This window comes from Antechinus flavipes, chromosome 2 (assembly GCF_016432865.1).
Source record: "Antechinus flavipes isolate AdamAnt ecotype Samford, QLD, Australia chromosome 2, AdamAnt_v2, whole genome shotgun sequence".
NCBI lineage: Eukaryota > Metazoa > Chordata > Mammalia > Dasyuromorphia > Dasyuridae > Antechinus > Antechinus flavipes.
This window is the reverse complement of record NC_067399.1, coordinates 131,170,593-131,186,432: the sequence shown is the minus strand read 5'-3', so window position 1 is coordinate 131,186,432 and position 15,840 is coordinate 131,170,593. Positions and strand designations below refer to the sequence as shown.

At 43.2% G+C, this 15,840-nt stretch overlaps 1 protein-coding gene across 1 annotated transcript in view; it reads right to left on the bottom strand.

Annotated features, from left to right (window-relative positions):
- The window catches only part of ADGRA2 (adhesion G protein-coupled receptor A2), a 59,084-nt gene extending 49,657 nt beyond the window's left edge, over positions 1–9,427 (bottom strand). The window contains exon 1 of the mRNA XM_051975511.1: positions 8,657–9,427. Within this exon, the coding sequence (XP_051831471.1) occupies positions 8,657–8,907 (251 nt within the window). The 5' untranslated portion in view covers positions 8,908–9,427. The remainder of the gene's footprint in view (positions 1–8,656) is intronic.
- Between the last annotated feature and the right edge of the window lie 6,413 nt (positions 9,428–15,840).

Sequence of the window (15,840 nt, the reverse complement as noted above, 5' to 3'; positions counted from 1 at the left end):
CCAGTATTCCCTGACTCTGATTACAATTCTCTATACATTAAGGACAATGTTGGTGCAGTGGATAGACTTGGAGTCAGGAAGACTTGAATTCAAATCTTGTCTAAGATATTTACCAGATGTATGGCTGTGGCAAGTCACTTAATTTCTCAGTCTTCATTTCCCTATCTATAGATAAGGCTAATAAAGCACCTCTTTCACAGGGTTGTTATGGGAATCAAATTGATATGTAATGTAAACATGTAAAGTGCTTTGCAAATCTCAAAGCACTATATAAATGCTATTATTATTATCATCATCTTTATAGATCACATTAATGGGAGGAATTTTCTGATCTCCATTCTACTTCCTGCTAGTGAACCCAGGAAATCTGGCTCTCTGTCCTGTCTTTGCCTTGTGAATTTGGATACACAAAAGAATGCCTGTTCCCAGGGGCCTCCCTCTACTCCACTCATAAGGGGCACCCTAGGGAAAAGGTTTTCCTAAATTCCCAAAGAATAAACTTAGCTCTTAAGGATTAAAACTGGACAACCCCTATCTTGGGCATTTAGGATCAGATAGGGAAGAGTTTAGATTTCCCTGTCACCTCCTTACTGATCACTTTCCCTAGGTTTGGGGTTTGGGGTCTTTGAAGGGAAGCTACATGATGGGACTCTTCAAGTATCTGGGAATAGCTGGGGGTGAAGTGGGGCATGGGACTGGAGAATCCTGATTCTTTGTTCTCTCTTCTCTTCTCTCTATCCCTTTCTTCTCTTCTCTTTTCTTCTCTTTTCTCTTCTCTCTGTCTCTCTCCTCTTTCTCCATCTCTGTCTCTGTCTCTCTTTGTGTATGTGTCTCTATGTCTCAGTCTCAGTCTCTCTATCTCTCTATGTCTCTGTCTCTCTGTGTCTCTCTCTGTCTCTGTGTCTCTGTCTCCTCTGTCTCTCTCCTCTCTCTGTCTCTCTCTCTGCCTCTGTCTTTCTCCTCCCCCCCTCCATCTCTATTTCTCTCTGTGTATGTGTCTCTATGTCTCAGTCTCTCTATCTCTCTCTGTCTCTGTCTCTCTGTGTTTCTCTCTGTCTCTGTGTCTCTGTCTCCTCTATCTCTCTCCTCTCTCTGTCTCTCTCTCTGCCTCTGTCTTTCTCCTCCCCCCCTCCATCTCTATTTCTCTCTGTGTATGTGTCTCTATGTCTCAGTCTCTCTATCTCTCTCTGTCTCTGTCTCTCTGTGTCTCTCTCTGTCTCTGTGTCTCTGTCTCCTCTGTCTTTCTCCTCTCTCTGTCTCTCTCTCTGCCTCTGTCTTTCTCCTCCCCCCCTCCATCTCTGTTTCTCTCCGTCTCTGTCTCTGTCTGTATGTCTCTCTGTTTCTCTGTTTCTGTGTCTGTCTCTCTCTCTGTGTCTCTCTATTTCTCTCTCTTTTTCCTCCCCTCCCCCTCTCTCTCACAAAAGCTCTCTGTACACAGCCACTTCCTTTGGCTGCTGTCTCTGAGCCCAGACGTTATGAGAACCATATGGGAAAAAGAGGGTGGAAGGGAAGGGGGGTGGGGGAAGTTAGCATGTAGCCCCACCCCTCCAGCCTTCATCCTAGACTGACAAGGCTGTGGAAAGTGGGATCCTGCATACCCTTCCCCAAGTGCCTTTATTGGACTCTGAGCAGAAGTTCTGGGCCATCTCCACTGACACAAGGGCCTGCTTCTAGGAGTGGTGTTCAAGAGCAGGAGGGAGGTCTGTGGGCTGAGGGCCACTTCCCAAAGGTCAGAGGATTAGTGATGTGGTGAACGGGTATCATTCCACAGTCTGCCCTGTGCCCACTCACAAATACTCTTTTTCCCTCCCTCCAAACCCTTGGGTAAGGTGCAACAGGACTTCTCCCTTAGCTCCTTATGCCCTGCAGACAGCTGATCCAGGAGCTACATCAAATATCAGCAGGACAAACACCCCCAAATACTGGCGACCAAGAAAAATGCAGGTCTTTCTGTCCCAAGGAAATCCAGGGCAGGTCTCTTTGATCCAGAATGCTCCTTCTGCACAAGAGTATTAAGTCTTGTCAAAAAGGAGAGATGATGTTTCTTATGTAGACACACACACACACACACACACACACACGGGTGGCTATGAATTACATGCATATATTATACATAGGAAATGTTCCTCAATCGGAGGGACATTAAGTCCTGCCAATAAGGAGATATGGTTACTAATATGTATGTATATGAATAGCATCCATGTATTATGTATGGAGAACGTTCTTTAGTCAGAGAGACATTAAGTCTTGCCAATAAGGAGATAAAGTTACTTGGGTACATGTATATGAATAAATATATACATGAGGGAGATAAAGCTGGGGTGGGATGCACAGTGCCCTCAATGATCCTAACAGGCTTCCCACCCTCCCCATTTCTTGCTGCTGCAAAAGCCCATCTCTTTAATACCAAAAGCTTCCAGGGGATGCTAAATGGAGCTCTGTGCTCTCTTTATGATTGATATTAACAACAATCCAAAGTCAAAGAGAAAATGAGCTTGTTATTAGGAACAGTTTCTAATTGAGAAGAGTACCCCAGTAAAAAAAAAGCCATTACCAACACCATGCATTCCCAGAATAGGAGATTTGCTGGTCATGAAGTAGGACTTAGAAACAAGAGAAAGCCCAAGCAATTGATAGTTTCTGCTACCCTGTGGGATGCCAATAAAGCACCATTGGCCTCTGGCTCCTAGGGAAGGATCTGCTAGCATGTAGTAGTCACCGAATAAATGTCGAGCTGGGTGGATTGGGAGCTTTCCCTGTGAAGAATACATGAAAAACGTGGACAAGAATTGTTCAGGATTAGAAAATACGGTGGGAATGATTTATACCTAGGAAATCATGAACCTACCAAATAATTACAATTTTATTAGATTATAATTTCCTTGAGGACAGAGACTTATTTCACTTCTGTATTTATAATATCTTGTATAGTGCCTTACACTTAACAAATGCTTAAGAAATATTTGTCACCTCTCTGTCATCCCTCAGCAGAGGTTGGGCTGGCATAGATGTTTTATATATATATATATATATGTGTGTGTGTGTGTGTGTGTGTGTGTGTGTGTGTATAGTTTTTCAATACATTGATATGTTTCAATGCATTTTATTCTTTTATTTCCTTTTTTAGAAAAATAAATTCTTTGTTATGAAGAATGGCTTTCTGGAAGGGAGAGGGAGAGATAAATAGGGAAATCTAGGTAATGTCAAGACAAAAGACATTAACAAAAATATATTTTAAAATGTTTGTTGAACAGAATAAAAAAAAACAACCAAAGCCTTCCCTCCGCCCCCCAATATTTATAGTGTGTAAGGCAGGGTCTTGGGTTTTTCCAAGTCCAACAAAGTCAGCTGGTAGATCAGAGGATTTAGAGTTAGTAGAGACTTGTTCAATGTTAGTTCATTCTACTTCAGAGCCAATTAAAATGGCTTTTCTATGGTCACACTTGAACCCAGATTTACTGTACCACACTATATGGCTTTTCCTTGGGAGAAAGGAATAGAACATGAAATCAGGATACTGTTCCACTGGAGGGGACTGATTCTTATATCTGGAAGAACCCTAGAAGTAGATGTTTCCCATCTACCCCAATCTAGGCATAATCACTTTTAGGATCACATAATCCTTTCCCAAAACAATCCTCCTTCATGTGGAGAGAAGGCAAGAAGAGATTACTCTTAGAACCAGAGTGTGAAAATACCACTTATATTTGTGAGGAACAAGGATAGGAGAAAAGCAGGGATTATTTGATGTCTTTCTGGTTTTCCTTCCTATTCTTAGGGTCTTTATGTTGCAGAATTTAATGGTCATTCTCTCTGGGGAGAAGCCTAGAACTTTTAAACTTTGGATAAGAGTATTCTTATTCTGGAATTGGCCCTCACTATGATGTCATTGCGGATGGTGGTGGCTGCAATGTCAGAGGTCAAAAAGATGGTGGGGTGTGGAAGGGAAAGTGCAGGACAGATGAACCAGGAAGGAAACCCTGTGTTTTGCTGTTCTGCAGTAATGCAAATAAAAACTAGGGCGGAGGGAGTTGGGGATAAAGTAGATGAGGAAGGGAGGAAGTCAGGAAAAATGAATAGAAAGAAAAATCATAAACTAAAGTCAGGAGAAGATGAAAAACATTTAATAGAGTAACAAACAGGGCATTCGATATGCAGAGTGGCTTTTCCACAAGGCTGGGATCCACTATTAATTTGACTATAAGTTCTTTCATGGGAGGGACTTCATACTTCTACTTCCACATCCTGAAAATTGGTCCTAAACAATAAACGACTTTGACCAGTAGAATAGAGCCAAGTTGTCTACTCTGAGAGTCTTAGTCTTGGAAGAGGAAATTCTGGGAGCACATTTGACTATCTACAAATATTTGAAGATCTCACATAGTGAGCATCAGGATGATCCTGATACTTGCCCTCTCTTATCATACTTACAGCTGTTAGTGTCTCCCCTCCTGCCAAAATTATTCCATATTTACTTCTCTGTATTTTTGTTTTTCTATCATAAAAACAAATGCAAGTTCTCTGAGGGTAGAGATAGGTTTTTTTTTTTTTTTTTCTTTCACTTTTGTAATCCGGTTCCTGGGACATGGTAGAGATTTAATAGATGATTATTGAAAAAAAGAATGAATGAATGGTCCCAGAAGGCAGAGCTTTGTCTGGTGGATAAGAGTTACAGAGAGGCAAACTTTAGGGTTCAACATAAGGAAAAAAAAAAACAACAATTAAAACTTCTTAACAAGGGAATAGGTTGCCTTTATAAGATAGTTTACAAGTGTCACTAGAACTGTTCAAGCATGGATTGGGTGACCTCTGTACTATGAGGGATGTTCCTGTCTTTATTAAATTCAATGGAAGGTACTAAGGAGCGGGGGTTGGGGCATACTTCCTGCTCTGAAAGAGTTTTTGATCTATTTGGGGGGGGGGGGCTGTGCACTGGGAAGGAGTCTGAATTAGAGAACTATGGCCACTGCCAAGTCTAGTATTTTATGATTCATCTCCTTGTGTTAAAGAAGGCATTTTTTTTTTCAATGTGGATTTATAGGTCCTATAAACATGGAAAAGTTGTTAATTTCCTGATGTGATCAGGGACAACTTTGAAGTATGCTAGAAAACTGGGAGGTACAAAGAACTAGAAACAAATTGGATGTCCATTAATAGAGAAATGGCTAAAAAAAAGTGGTAACATGGGGATAGAATGGAATATTACTATGCTATAAGGAACAATGATTGTGATGAATACAGAGAATCATGGAAAGACCTACATGAATTGATGCAACTTGCAGCAAGCAATAGACATTAACAACTACAATAATGGAACTGGAAATAACAAAACAATTAAAGTTAATGTTGTGAAATGATAAAGATCAAATTTGGTCCCAAAGAAGAAATACAAGAAGACTTTTTGTCCTAATTTGCTAATGTTAAGGTACAAGGATATGACACACTGCATATAACAGCAAGGTTTTTTAAAATAGTATATTGATTTTGCTGATTTTTTTCCCCTTTTCTTTCTTTTAAAAAATCTTTGCTATAAGGAATGGATCTTTGGGAAGGGAAGAAGTTGAAATCAAGGGGGAGGTTAGGAAATATATTTTTTTATTAAAAAATGCAGTGAGGGAGGCAGAGATATCATGTATGGGCATCTAATTCAACAAGCATTTAAGTACTTGCTATATGCAAGGCCCTGTACCAGGTTCTGGGGATGCAAAGACAAAATGGGAACCATCTTCCCTCAAGCAGTTTACATTCTACTCAGGGATACAAGATGTAATATACATTATATCCACAGTAATTGGAGGAGAGAGGGAATAACAAGGAAGGGAAATCAGGAAAGCTGCACTTGGCCTATTAAATGTAGAATACCACATACAATAGTCAAGAAGAAATTAAGTGAGATTTATGTTACAGTTACAGTTAAGGGAGAAAAAAATCAACCCAAACTGATAGAGTAAAGGTCCAGGAGTGAGGGTGGGAAGGATTTAGTTAATGTATTCAAGGAATCTTAGATGGAAATTTATAAGAACCTGAACTCAATAACCTTCTCTCCTCTTGCTACCAGGCTGAAATGGGAAAAAGTGAATTTTAAAGAATAGGATTGCTTCAGTGAACGAAAGGACAGAATCTCAAATCAGATATTTTTCTTGCACAGCAGGCTCAGAATGTAGCGTTGGAATTTGAGGGGACACAGAAATTAAGAGGCTGGATAGGATACTGAACAGAGTTTGGTGACTAACACTGACTGAAAGGGAATCTGAATCCATTTTCTTGGCCATAGAAGTCTGCTCAGGGATCTTAGATCTCTCTGTGTGTTTCTTCTGGGTTTGAGGAAAAGAAGCCAAGAATTCTATTTCATCTGAGGAAGTGGGGATATTAACTTATTCCATATTGAGTGGGCAAAAAGCTTCCAAAGCTTGTCCCATTGTACAGATACCTCTGCTGAAATGACTGGTCCCTTATCAGAGCTGCTGTCACTGCTGCAATTTCTCTTGCATCTGTAAGAACTCTGAAATGCTAAGGACTTTGAACCCATGAAGGGGAGGAAAACCCAAAACAAAACAACCCCCCCCCCAACAACAACAACTAGTTGTTAAACTCAGAATTGGGATGAGGAAAGTGAACTGAGAGGCAAATTTCAGCCCTGTCATTCCATAACTTTTTTCCTCCTAGGGACTATCTCACCTCCCCACCTTTCCCCTCAAAGTGGAATCAATGGGAATTAGCTATGGATGGAAAGCATTAGAAGCCAAATCACTTTAGGATGTACAATGGAATGGCTTTCCCATGTTATTCCTTCCCTCTACTTTCCCAGAACTTATGTCTGTTAGGATCCCCCAGAATAAATATACAGAGAAAAGGACATTCAGATAGGAAGATATCAAATATATGTGTGGCACATGTTCACTACCATAGAGTAAGACACATAAGAACTATTCAAAATGGATTACATATATAATAGAGATACATAAGAGAACTCAGAGAGAAACTAGCCCCTGCCTTTCCCCCTCAGGGAAACAAATATACATACTCAAGTATTGTGACTGAATAGTCACAGATGGCAGGCATTTTTCTTCAGAAATGAGCAGGCTGGAAAAAAACCCTCAAATCTTGGGTACCAAAAGTCACCAGTCACTGTTAGCAGTGGAACCACTGCTGTCTCTACTAGTTGTTGCCAAATCACTGAGCTGCAAGGAAGAAGGGCAGAGTAAAGCAGCCCCCTTGTACACACACACACACACACACACACACACACACACACACATGAGTTATAAGCTAACCTGTTGTGAACTGTCAGGAAGGAAACCATCCGTAAACTCACCCAACCAGAGAGATATTACTGTATTGTTCTGAATATAATCTGAGCTAGTTATAAGTCAATCCCCAACTCTGAAAAAGGGAAGGTAGAAAAGTGGGTGATGGGGGAGACAAGGAAGGGAAAGGGCTAGGTTGATTCTGTGACAGGCCACAGAGAGGGCTGGACCCACATCTCTGTGGTTCTTGCTCAAGGACTTTCAGTGAATGATCTGGAAGGAAATTGAGGGGATTGGTGTGTTCCCTGTTTCCTTTTGATTTTCAGTGACTTCAGATCCCAAGGATTTGATTGTTAGGAGTTAGATCTGCAGCAACCCAAGAGATTTTGTGACATTCTTTCTGTAAAACGATCAATCAGCCTTCTAAAGAGAAGACTAGGGTTACACTCAATGAAGAAAGATTTCTCCACAATCTCTTCTGCTCAAAACTACTAAAGAAATACTCAAGGTTTATCTATTATGCCCAGAGGACAGAAGGGAGGGGAGAAGATGTAGTTAAAGACTTTATATGTGGATGGATGATGTCTGGATGGATATATATGTATGCGTTTGTGTCCCTTATCATGCGTGCATATTTAGGTTCTGTATAAGTAGATTTATTGCCTGAGGGAAGTAAGAGGAAATGGGAATAACTCAAACACTTATTTGAACTAAGAACATTCAGATCTTTAAAGGACAAGATGAAGCTTAAGGAGATGGTTTTTTCCCCTTTTTTTTCCTTGACACCTTTTTCACCTCCCCACCCGGCTGTGAGTTGGCAGGCTGGGGTAGGGAGTGGATGACCCAGATAGGGAATCCCACCCTCTAGTCAGTCCTGTCCTGAGCTCCACTTGGCAGGGCAGGGGGAAAGATTCTTTGGGATGGGGGTGGGGGTAGAAAACCATCAACTAAATCAGCCATCATCGATCTCCTTCCGTGCCTCCTTCCCAATCCAAAGCCACCATGCTTAGTACAGAGGGAAAGGCGATGGGGGGGATGTCTTAACTTTATCTGATCTGGTGAGCAAAAACTACTAGGTCTCTCCCATCCCAAGGCTTTCATTGTGGTTTTGGCAAAGTTCCTGGGCCCCCTCTCTAACACCCAGAGAGCTGATGAATAGGACCTCTCTCAGTACTTCTCCCTCTAAGTCCAATAGTCCCAGAGAACCCCTTTTCCTTCCCATTTCCTCAGCCAAGCGCTGGAGAATAGCACCCACGGCAGCTTCCCTCCGGGGCACAATGAAGAGAGATGAATGGCATGCTGTCTTCTCAGGCTGCCAGTCGATCCCGTCGGAGCCGCGCAGGAATGGGATGGGATGGGATAGGACGGGACAGAATGGGACGGGATGGGGCAGAGGTGACGGTACTTACAGGATAACGGTGTCATTGGGCAGGAGGCCAGGCTCCGGCGGCTCTGGGAGGTCCCCGCCAATGCACATCACTCTCCTTCGAGCCGGGTTGGGTGCGCCGCCGCTCAGGGTTTTGAGCCTCTCTCCCGAGCACTTGCAGCTGCGGATCGGCACCGGGCAGCCCCGGGCACCCCCGGAGTCTAGGGCCAGCAGCAGCACCACCAGCAGCAGTACGGCGGCCGCCCCTCGCATCCTGCGGCCCCCGGCGCCCATCAGCCCATCGTCCCTCGCGGGGACGGACAGCGCTGGCACTGGGGTACAACCAGAAGCGGGCGCGGACACGGGCTTTGGGGCGACGGCTTAGCTGGGGCCGGGGGCTCCCATGGGCCGGGCGGGGAGCCCTAGGCGGAGGAGAGCCCGGGGGTCCCCGCCGTCGCGCCCACGGGGCATGTCCGGCGAGCTCCGGGCCCCTGCCGGCGCGCCCCGGAGGGGAGGACGCGGCTGTCAGAGGGGCTCGGGCTGGGGCTGATCGCACTGGAGCGGCCACTGCGCCCCGCCGGGCTGATCCCCTCGGTGGCACTCGCCCGCTGCGCACTCCACTGGGATCTAACGGATTGGGCTGGGCTCCTGCCGCCGCCGCCGCCGCCGCCGCTCCGTGCCATGGATGGAGGCAGCTCCGGCGCCTCTCCCACCGCCGCCGCCGCCTCCTGCCCTAGCCCCAGCCCCCTCCTTCCTCCCTCGCTCGTTCCCTCCCCTGCACGAGTCGACCCATCCGCAAGGCCCTAGCGCCTCCCGGATACCTCCTGACCGGTCACTGCGCTCTGAACTTCTGACGCCAGGAGCCTGGGGAGCCCTCCGGCGGCTCCCCAAGAGCGTCGCCTTCCCGTGTCATTCTGCGGTTCTTCTTGGGTTTTTCTTCCCTCCATATTCCCCAGCTTCGAGTTTGTAAAGATTTCCTCAGGGCAGGGCTGGCCGGCCGGGCTAAATGGACCGCTCCAGCTCTCAAGCTTCATCATAGAAGCCCAGCATCAGTAGAGTCCCCAGAAGTTCACTTAGGCCAACTGAGATCTCAAAGCAGAAGTCTCCTTTAGAGCATCCCTGGCATTGTGTCCTCCACGAGAAAATCTCCGGGGATGGTGATCTCATGAGACTGCTAAATCAAAGTAAGCGAACTGATTCCCCGAGACTGGAAGACATGGCTACACCTTTTGACCAGCCTGGAGATCGGTTCCTACCTTGTCTCCCTGGTCTTTGACCTTGTGTCTGCTTCCCCAGTAGCCATCATCACCTGATAATTTTCACCAATTATCTAATTTTCTTTCAGAGCCATGCAGAATTTAAAACAAGAAGTTTATTAATAAAGACAAGAATAAGTTAGTATGTAAGAAAAAAGAGACAAAAGCAGAGACAAAGGTAGAGGTACTTTGTTACTGACAGAATTATGTAATAAAGGCAGGAATGAGGGCCAGGAAAGTGAAGGGGTAATATAGTCTTGATTTCTTCACTTAGCTTTTGTTCTGACTTAAATTCACCTTCATTGACAAATTGGAATAGAATTTAGGAATATCTAACTCTAAATCAGATCGTTTTCTGGCTCAAAGGACTGATAGTAAGTTCTAGGCAAAGACACTTAAAGGAAAAAAAAAAACCTCAGAAGCACTCTTCTCTTTGGTATCTGGTTGTGGTGGTTCATAGCCTTTGTCACTTTGTCCCAGCTGTTATCTTGACCTTAGAAAGGCTTTCTAGTCTCTGTAGTAGAGAACAACACTAAGAGATGACTTGGAGTCCAAATGGAGAGCAGAAAAGTCAAGAAGAGAAAAGCAGACACACACACACACATACACACACACACACACACACAGATAGACGGGGTGAGGAGGACTGAGTACATCAGAGATGCAATGTGATGGCCAATTACAGGCTCAGAAATCGGCAGGATCCAGCAGGGAGCAGAACTTGGGAGAACTATTGAATGACAGAACAAACAGAAAAAAATCTGTAGAATCTAAAGCATGTTGTTTCCTTTCTACATGTGTGTCTATATACATGTTTCTTATGCATATACACTGGTGATACATGTTGTTTCCATGAGCCTCAGGTTAATACAATGAATGCTATATTATCATTTTTCTTACTATAGTTTTTCTATTCATTAAAATGTCTTTGCTTGTGCCTTCTAGATAATTAGTAAAAATAAAAAGACCATTGGTAGCTTGTGAGTTACAGCTTTGAGTAGATATGGAGGTATATGGTATCTTAAATTTTTCCACTTTGAGAGGGAGCTGATTCCTGTAGAATACATAGATAAGACAAAGGGTTTAAGAAAAATAGCAAAGAAAAAATTATGGTCCTCATTCCTAGCTAAGATGATACTCAAACTTCATAAACTTACTTTAGTCCAGTTTCCTAAAGCTGTTCTTTTGGCCTGAGGCCTCAGATATTTCCTGGCCATAACCAAGAGCTTAATTCTTCCTGGACCCAGACCAGCAAATGGCTAATCTCCTTCACTGGACTCTGCCCTGGTTGGTCTTAGGCTTCTCAACTTTCTGAGCCCTGGCATTAACTTGTTGATAAATTGAAAAATCTTCAGCCATGTAGGAGTAGGCAAGGTAACTGGTGTCCTCCCATACACACCCAGGTAATTACTCATTTATATAGTACTGGCATTATTAATAATCAGAAAAAGGCTTCTAGCTCCAGGTGGTTTTTCTTTGGAGAATTTTTCAGAAAGAGATAAATTATAACGGTGGAGGAAGGGCTATACCCACATTGAGGGATCATGGATCCATTGAAGGAATATCATTAAATAATATATCCCCAAATTCCTAATTCCATCACAAAAATTCACAAGGATATGCTATTGTTTCATAGATCCTTTCACAAATACTGACCACATTTTCACAAATTCCATCTAGTATAGTTTTGCTTCCTCTCAGAATCTTGTTTTTTCCTTCCTGGGTCCCAATATCCCAAGCTTAGCCTACTCAGCTTCTGGCCTTTCTGACTTTGGCTATTGGTTTGTTTAAAAATCCACAGCACATTCTCAGCCAATCAGGGATGGCCACAGAAATACCTGGCTGGGCCCTGGCACTCTGCCCACATGCCCACATGTGGTCACTATATATATATAACTAAAGTATGCAGGCTCCCAAGATTACTATTATCCTACCACCAGTTTCATTCCCAAGAACTCATTAGGATACACTAAGGGGTCTTTTAGGATGTATGTACATGGGTGGAGGGCTTTTATAGTTTGGGTCCTCTTTAATTTGGGGTGCTTTTCTGTTTTGGGGTTGGGAAACAGGGAAAAGAGAGAAAAGCAGGGCTATTGGATTAGTCTCCTTTCCTTTTCTTCCTTGCAGCCCCTCAAATCCAACTCTTTCCAATCTGACACAAAAAGAGCACACCATATATATTCTGGGAAGAATCTCTTACTCTTTGCTCAGCTCTACTAGGGAGCAGGCTTGCCTGTTCTCTATTACCCTCTTTTACTGACTTCCATACACATATTGGCTCCTCCTGGGGGGTTATCCCCTCCTTCTCTTCTCTTAATTCACTGCAAGCTCAGAGTCCTATCCTTGATTCCAGGATTCTTCCTTATTTTCTCTCTTTCCCTGCTTCCAGAAGACTGTTGCCATTGCAGGCAGAGGCTCATTGACTTTCCTAAAATAAATAAATACCAACTGCAAATGGAGGAATAGAGAAGAGGGATTGATTCCCCACCGCTGCAGGAGCCCTCCTCCCCAGGCTAGCTAAGACTGTAGCTGCCAGGAGAAATAGAATTCTTTCAGAAAAAAGTCCTCAGGGATTCCTTCATCTCTGACAGGGTGAGGGAATAGATGTGCCAGCTTTTGTAGGAATGATTGCCTCTCTGAAAGTAGGAGGTTGTAGCAGAAAAGTTTTTTGGAATGTCTGAGAAGGGGCAAAGTACTTGTAGCATTCTGTGCTAGACTCAGGGAGTCCTGATCGAGTCAGGCCTCTGATACCAAATATAGCAGTGACCCAGCAATTCCCTTCACTTCTTTAAGACTCAGTATTTTGGTTGTTGTGTAGTCTGTCATGTTTACCTCTTCGTGATGGGGTTTTCTTGGCAAAGATACTGGAATGGTTTGCTATTTCCTTCAACTAATTTTATAGATGAGGAACTGTGGTAAATAGGGCTAAGAGACTTGCCCAGAGCCAGACAGCTAGCAAATATCTGAGACTGGTTTTGAACCCAGGAAGATGAGTCTTCCTGACTTAGGTGCTCTAGCCACTGTGCCTCCTCGCTGCCCAAAGAGTAAAAATTGAGGTACACCATGTGCTTTCTAGAGTTGTTGGAATTGGGACATCTTGACACATTAACCAACGTTGTTTTAGATTATCTCCAAATGGAGATACTCTTTCTCTGGTCTGGTTTCTTTCTCCTGTTTACCTTTGCTCTCTTCCCGAGAGGCCATCTGGTATAAATGATCCTAGTTTACCAAAAGAGTTGAGAAACCTCAACTTGTTGAAAGGGGAATCAAGTTGGCTAATATACCCCTAGGATTAAAAAAAAAAAAAAAAAGACAAGTTCCAGGCTAAATTGTGAAATAGAGGAAGGTTATGCATCCTTAATGCTCTCAGCCTTCTCCCTGCTGCTCATTCTGTCAACCATTCCTTCCTGCCTTCTATATTCCTTGTAGAACTTGCTCTTCAGAAAAGATCTGTCATTTTTTCATACATTGGTAATATTCAGGTTCTCACTCCCAGGAGAATGTAAGTTCCTTGAAGACCGGGACCGCTTCACTATATAGTAAGTGCTCCTTGATTGTTTGATCATTTAATATTGTCTGTCCTTCATTCCAGAAAAGGACCATGACATTAGGGAAGAAATACCATGACATACAAGTGAATTATATTTAAGGGAAAAAAGGTCTCTGCAAAGTCCCTGGCTGCACTTTCTCCTCTGAACCATCTGGACCAGACAGATTAGGATGATGGGAGGTAGCTCTGGATTCAGTGGGAGACCTTGGCCTTTTTAATCTAAGGTCTTTAACAAGTCTCAGTTTGAATGAGGCACACTCATTAGGTGATTAAGCCTAGGTAAGAATTGAGGCAAAGAATGGCCTTTTTTACCTAGTCAAAAAATAAATAATGCAATCAATCTAGGATGGGAAGACCCTCAGGATTTCTGGTCCAAATAACAATAATTGCTATTTACATTCACTCTGAGGCAATTAGGGCCAAAACAAAGACAAGGGGGCTTGTGAAATCCAAGATATCTAGGAAGGAAGGAAAGGAAGGAAAAAATGAAGGAAGGAAGCTGTGTTGCCCTGTCCTCCAGGAAGCAGAGTGTAATAGAAAAAAGAATTGCTGCTGTATGGGATAGAAGTGTGTGGTGATCTTTTTCTTCTCAAAAACGCAGCCAGGTGATAAAAGTTCAGATCTTTTATTATTTCCAATATAGCCCGGTTAGCTTAGAGGCCTATCTCTCTGCTTGGTTCCAAGAGCTCTCTCCAAATGTCTTTAAATCCAAAGGTCTGGTCCTTCAGCCTTTGCCTCTGCTTTCTTCAGCCTCCAGCCAGCTCCAGTCTTCATGTCATTCCGGTGAAAATCTCGACTTGTAGCGTCTTCCTCTGAAGACCTCTCCGACTGGCCCATTGGCCTATTTATGCTCCTTCCAGAGAGAGGGATTATGGGTAGTTCTACTTAGTACCTTGTTTCAGGTTCTGCCAAAACATCTTCTTGTAAGATTAGATCAACTCTAATTAGTTAGCAGTTAGTAAGGATTCCAACATCTCCCCCTTTCTTTTGTTTTAAAACATAGGGGGTTTCTGAGGGGGTACACATAAATCCATCAATATGGGCCAGAACTTTGTAACAGATATACATGGTATACATAAATCCATCAATATGGGAGGCATTATACATAATTTACATAAGTACATAGCAATATAACACAGGCTAGTAGTAATGTAACAACATGAATCAACCTAAAAATTTACACATCTCCATAAGTCCTAGAAACAGTCCAATAGGATTCCATTGTCCATTAGTTCATGTGCCAGGAATCCAATAGTTCCTGTAAGCCCTGAAGTACTGCAAAAGTCTCATCAACAATTTTTCATCTCAGGGAACCCAATGATTCTTGCTAGTTTTTCAAGAAGTAAAACAGTTTCATCTTGTGTTAGGAAATCCAATGATTCCTGAAGCTTTTAAAAGTCTTTTTAACAGTTTCATAGTCAGCCATCTGATTCTTTCTCCATCTGTGGAAATATAAGCAGATCCTCTTCCCCAAGCAGTTAATCTAATTCCCTTCTATTTACCAAATTTGGGATTTCTCCTCATCATCTGGTAATTACATTGGAGTCGTTTGCATTGGATATTGCCTTGTTGTCTTAAAAGGCCTGTATTCTTCCCAACTGTAATCCTGATTGCTTTTCTGTTTTGGGGTTGGGAAACAGGGAAAAGAGAGAAAAGCAGGGCTATTGGATTAGTCTCCTTTCCTTTTCTTCCTTGCAGCCCCTCAAATCCAACTCTTTCCAATCTGACACAAAAAGAGCACACCATATATATTCTGGGAAGAATCTCTTACTCTTTGCTCAGCTCTACTAGGGAGCAGGCTTGCCTGTTCTCTATTACCCTCTTTTACTGACTTCCATACACATATTGGCTCCTCCTGGGGGGTTATCCCCTCCTTCTCTTCTCTTAATTCACTGCAAGCTCAGAGTCCTATCCTTGATTCCAGGATTCTTCCTTATTTTCTCTCTTTCCCTGCTTCCAGAAGACTGTTGCCATTGCAGGCAGAGGCTCATTGACTTTCCTAAAATAAATAAATACCAACTGCAAATGGAGGAATAGAGAAGAGGGATTGATTCCCCACCACTGCAGGAGCCCTCCTCCCCAGGCTAGCTAAGACTGTAGCTGCCAGGAGAAATAGAATTCTTTCAGAAAAAAGTCCTCAGGGATTCCTTCATCTCTGACAGGGTGAGGGAATAGATGTGCCAGCTTTTGTAGGAATGATTGCCTCTCTGAAAGTAGGAGGTTGTAGCAGAAAAGTTTTTTGGAATGTCTGAGAAGGAGCAAAGTACTTGTAGCATTCTGTGCTAGACTCAGGGAGTCCTGATCGAGTCAGGCCTCTGATACCAAATATAGCAGTGACCCAGCAATTCCCTTCACTTCTTTAAGACTCAGTATTTTGGTTGTTGTGTAGTCTGTCATGTTTACCTCTTCGTGATGGGGTTT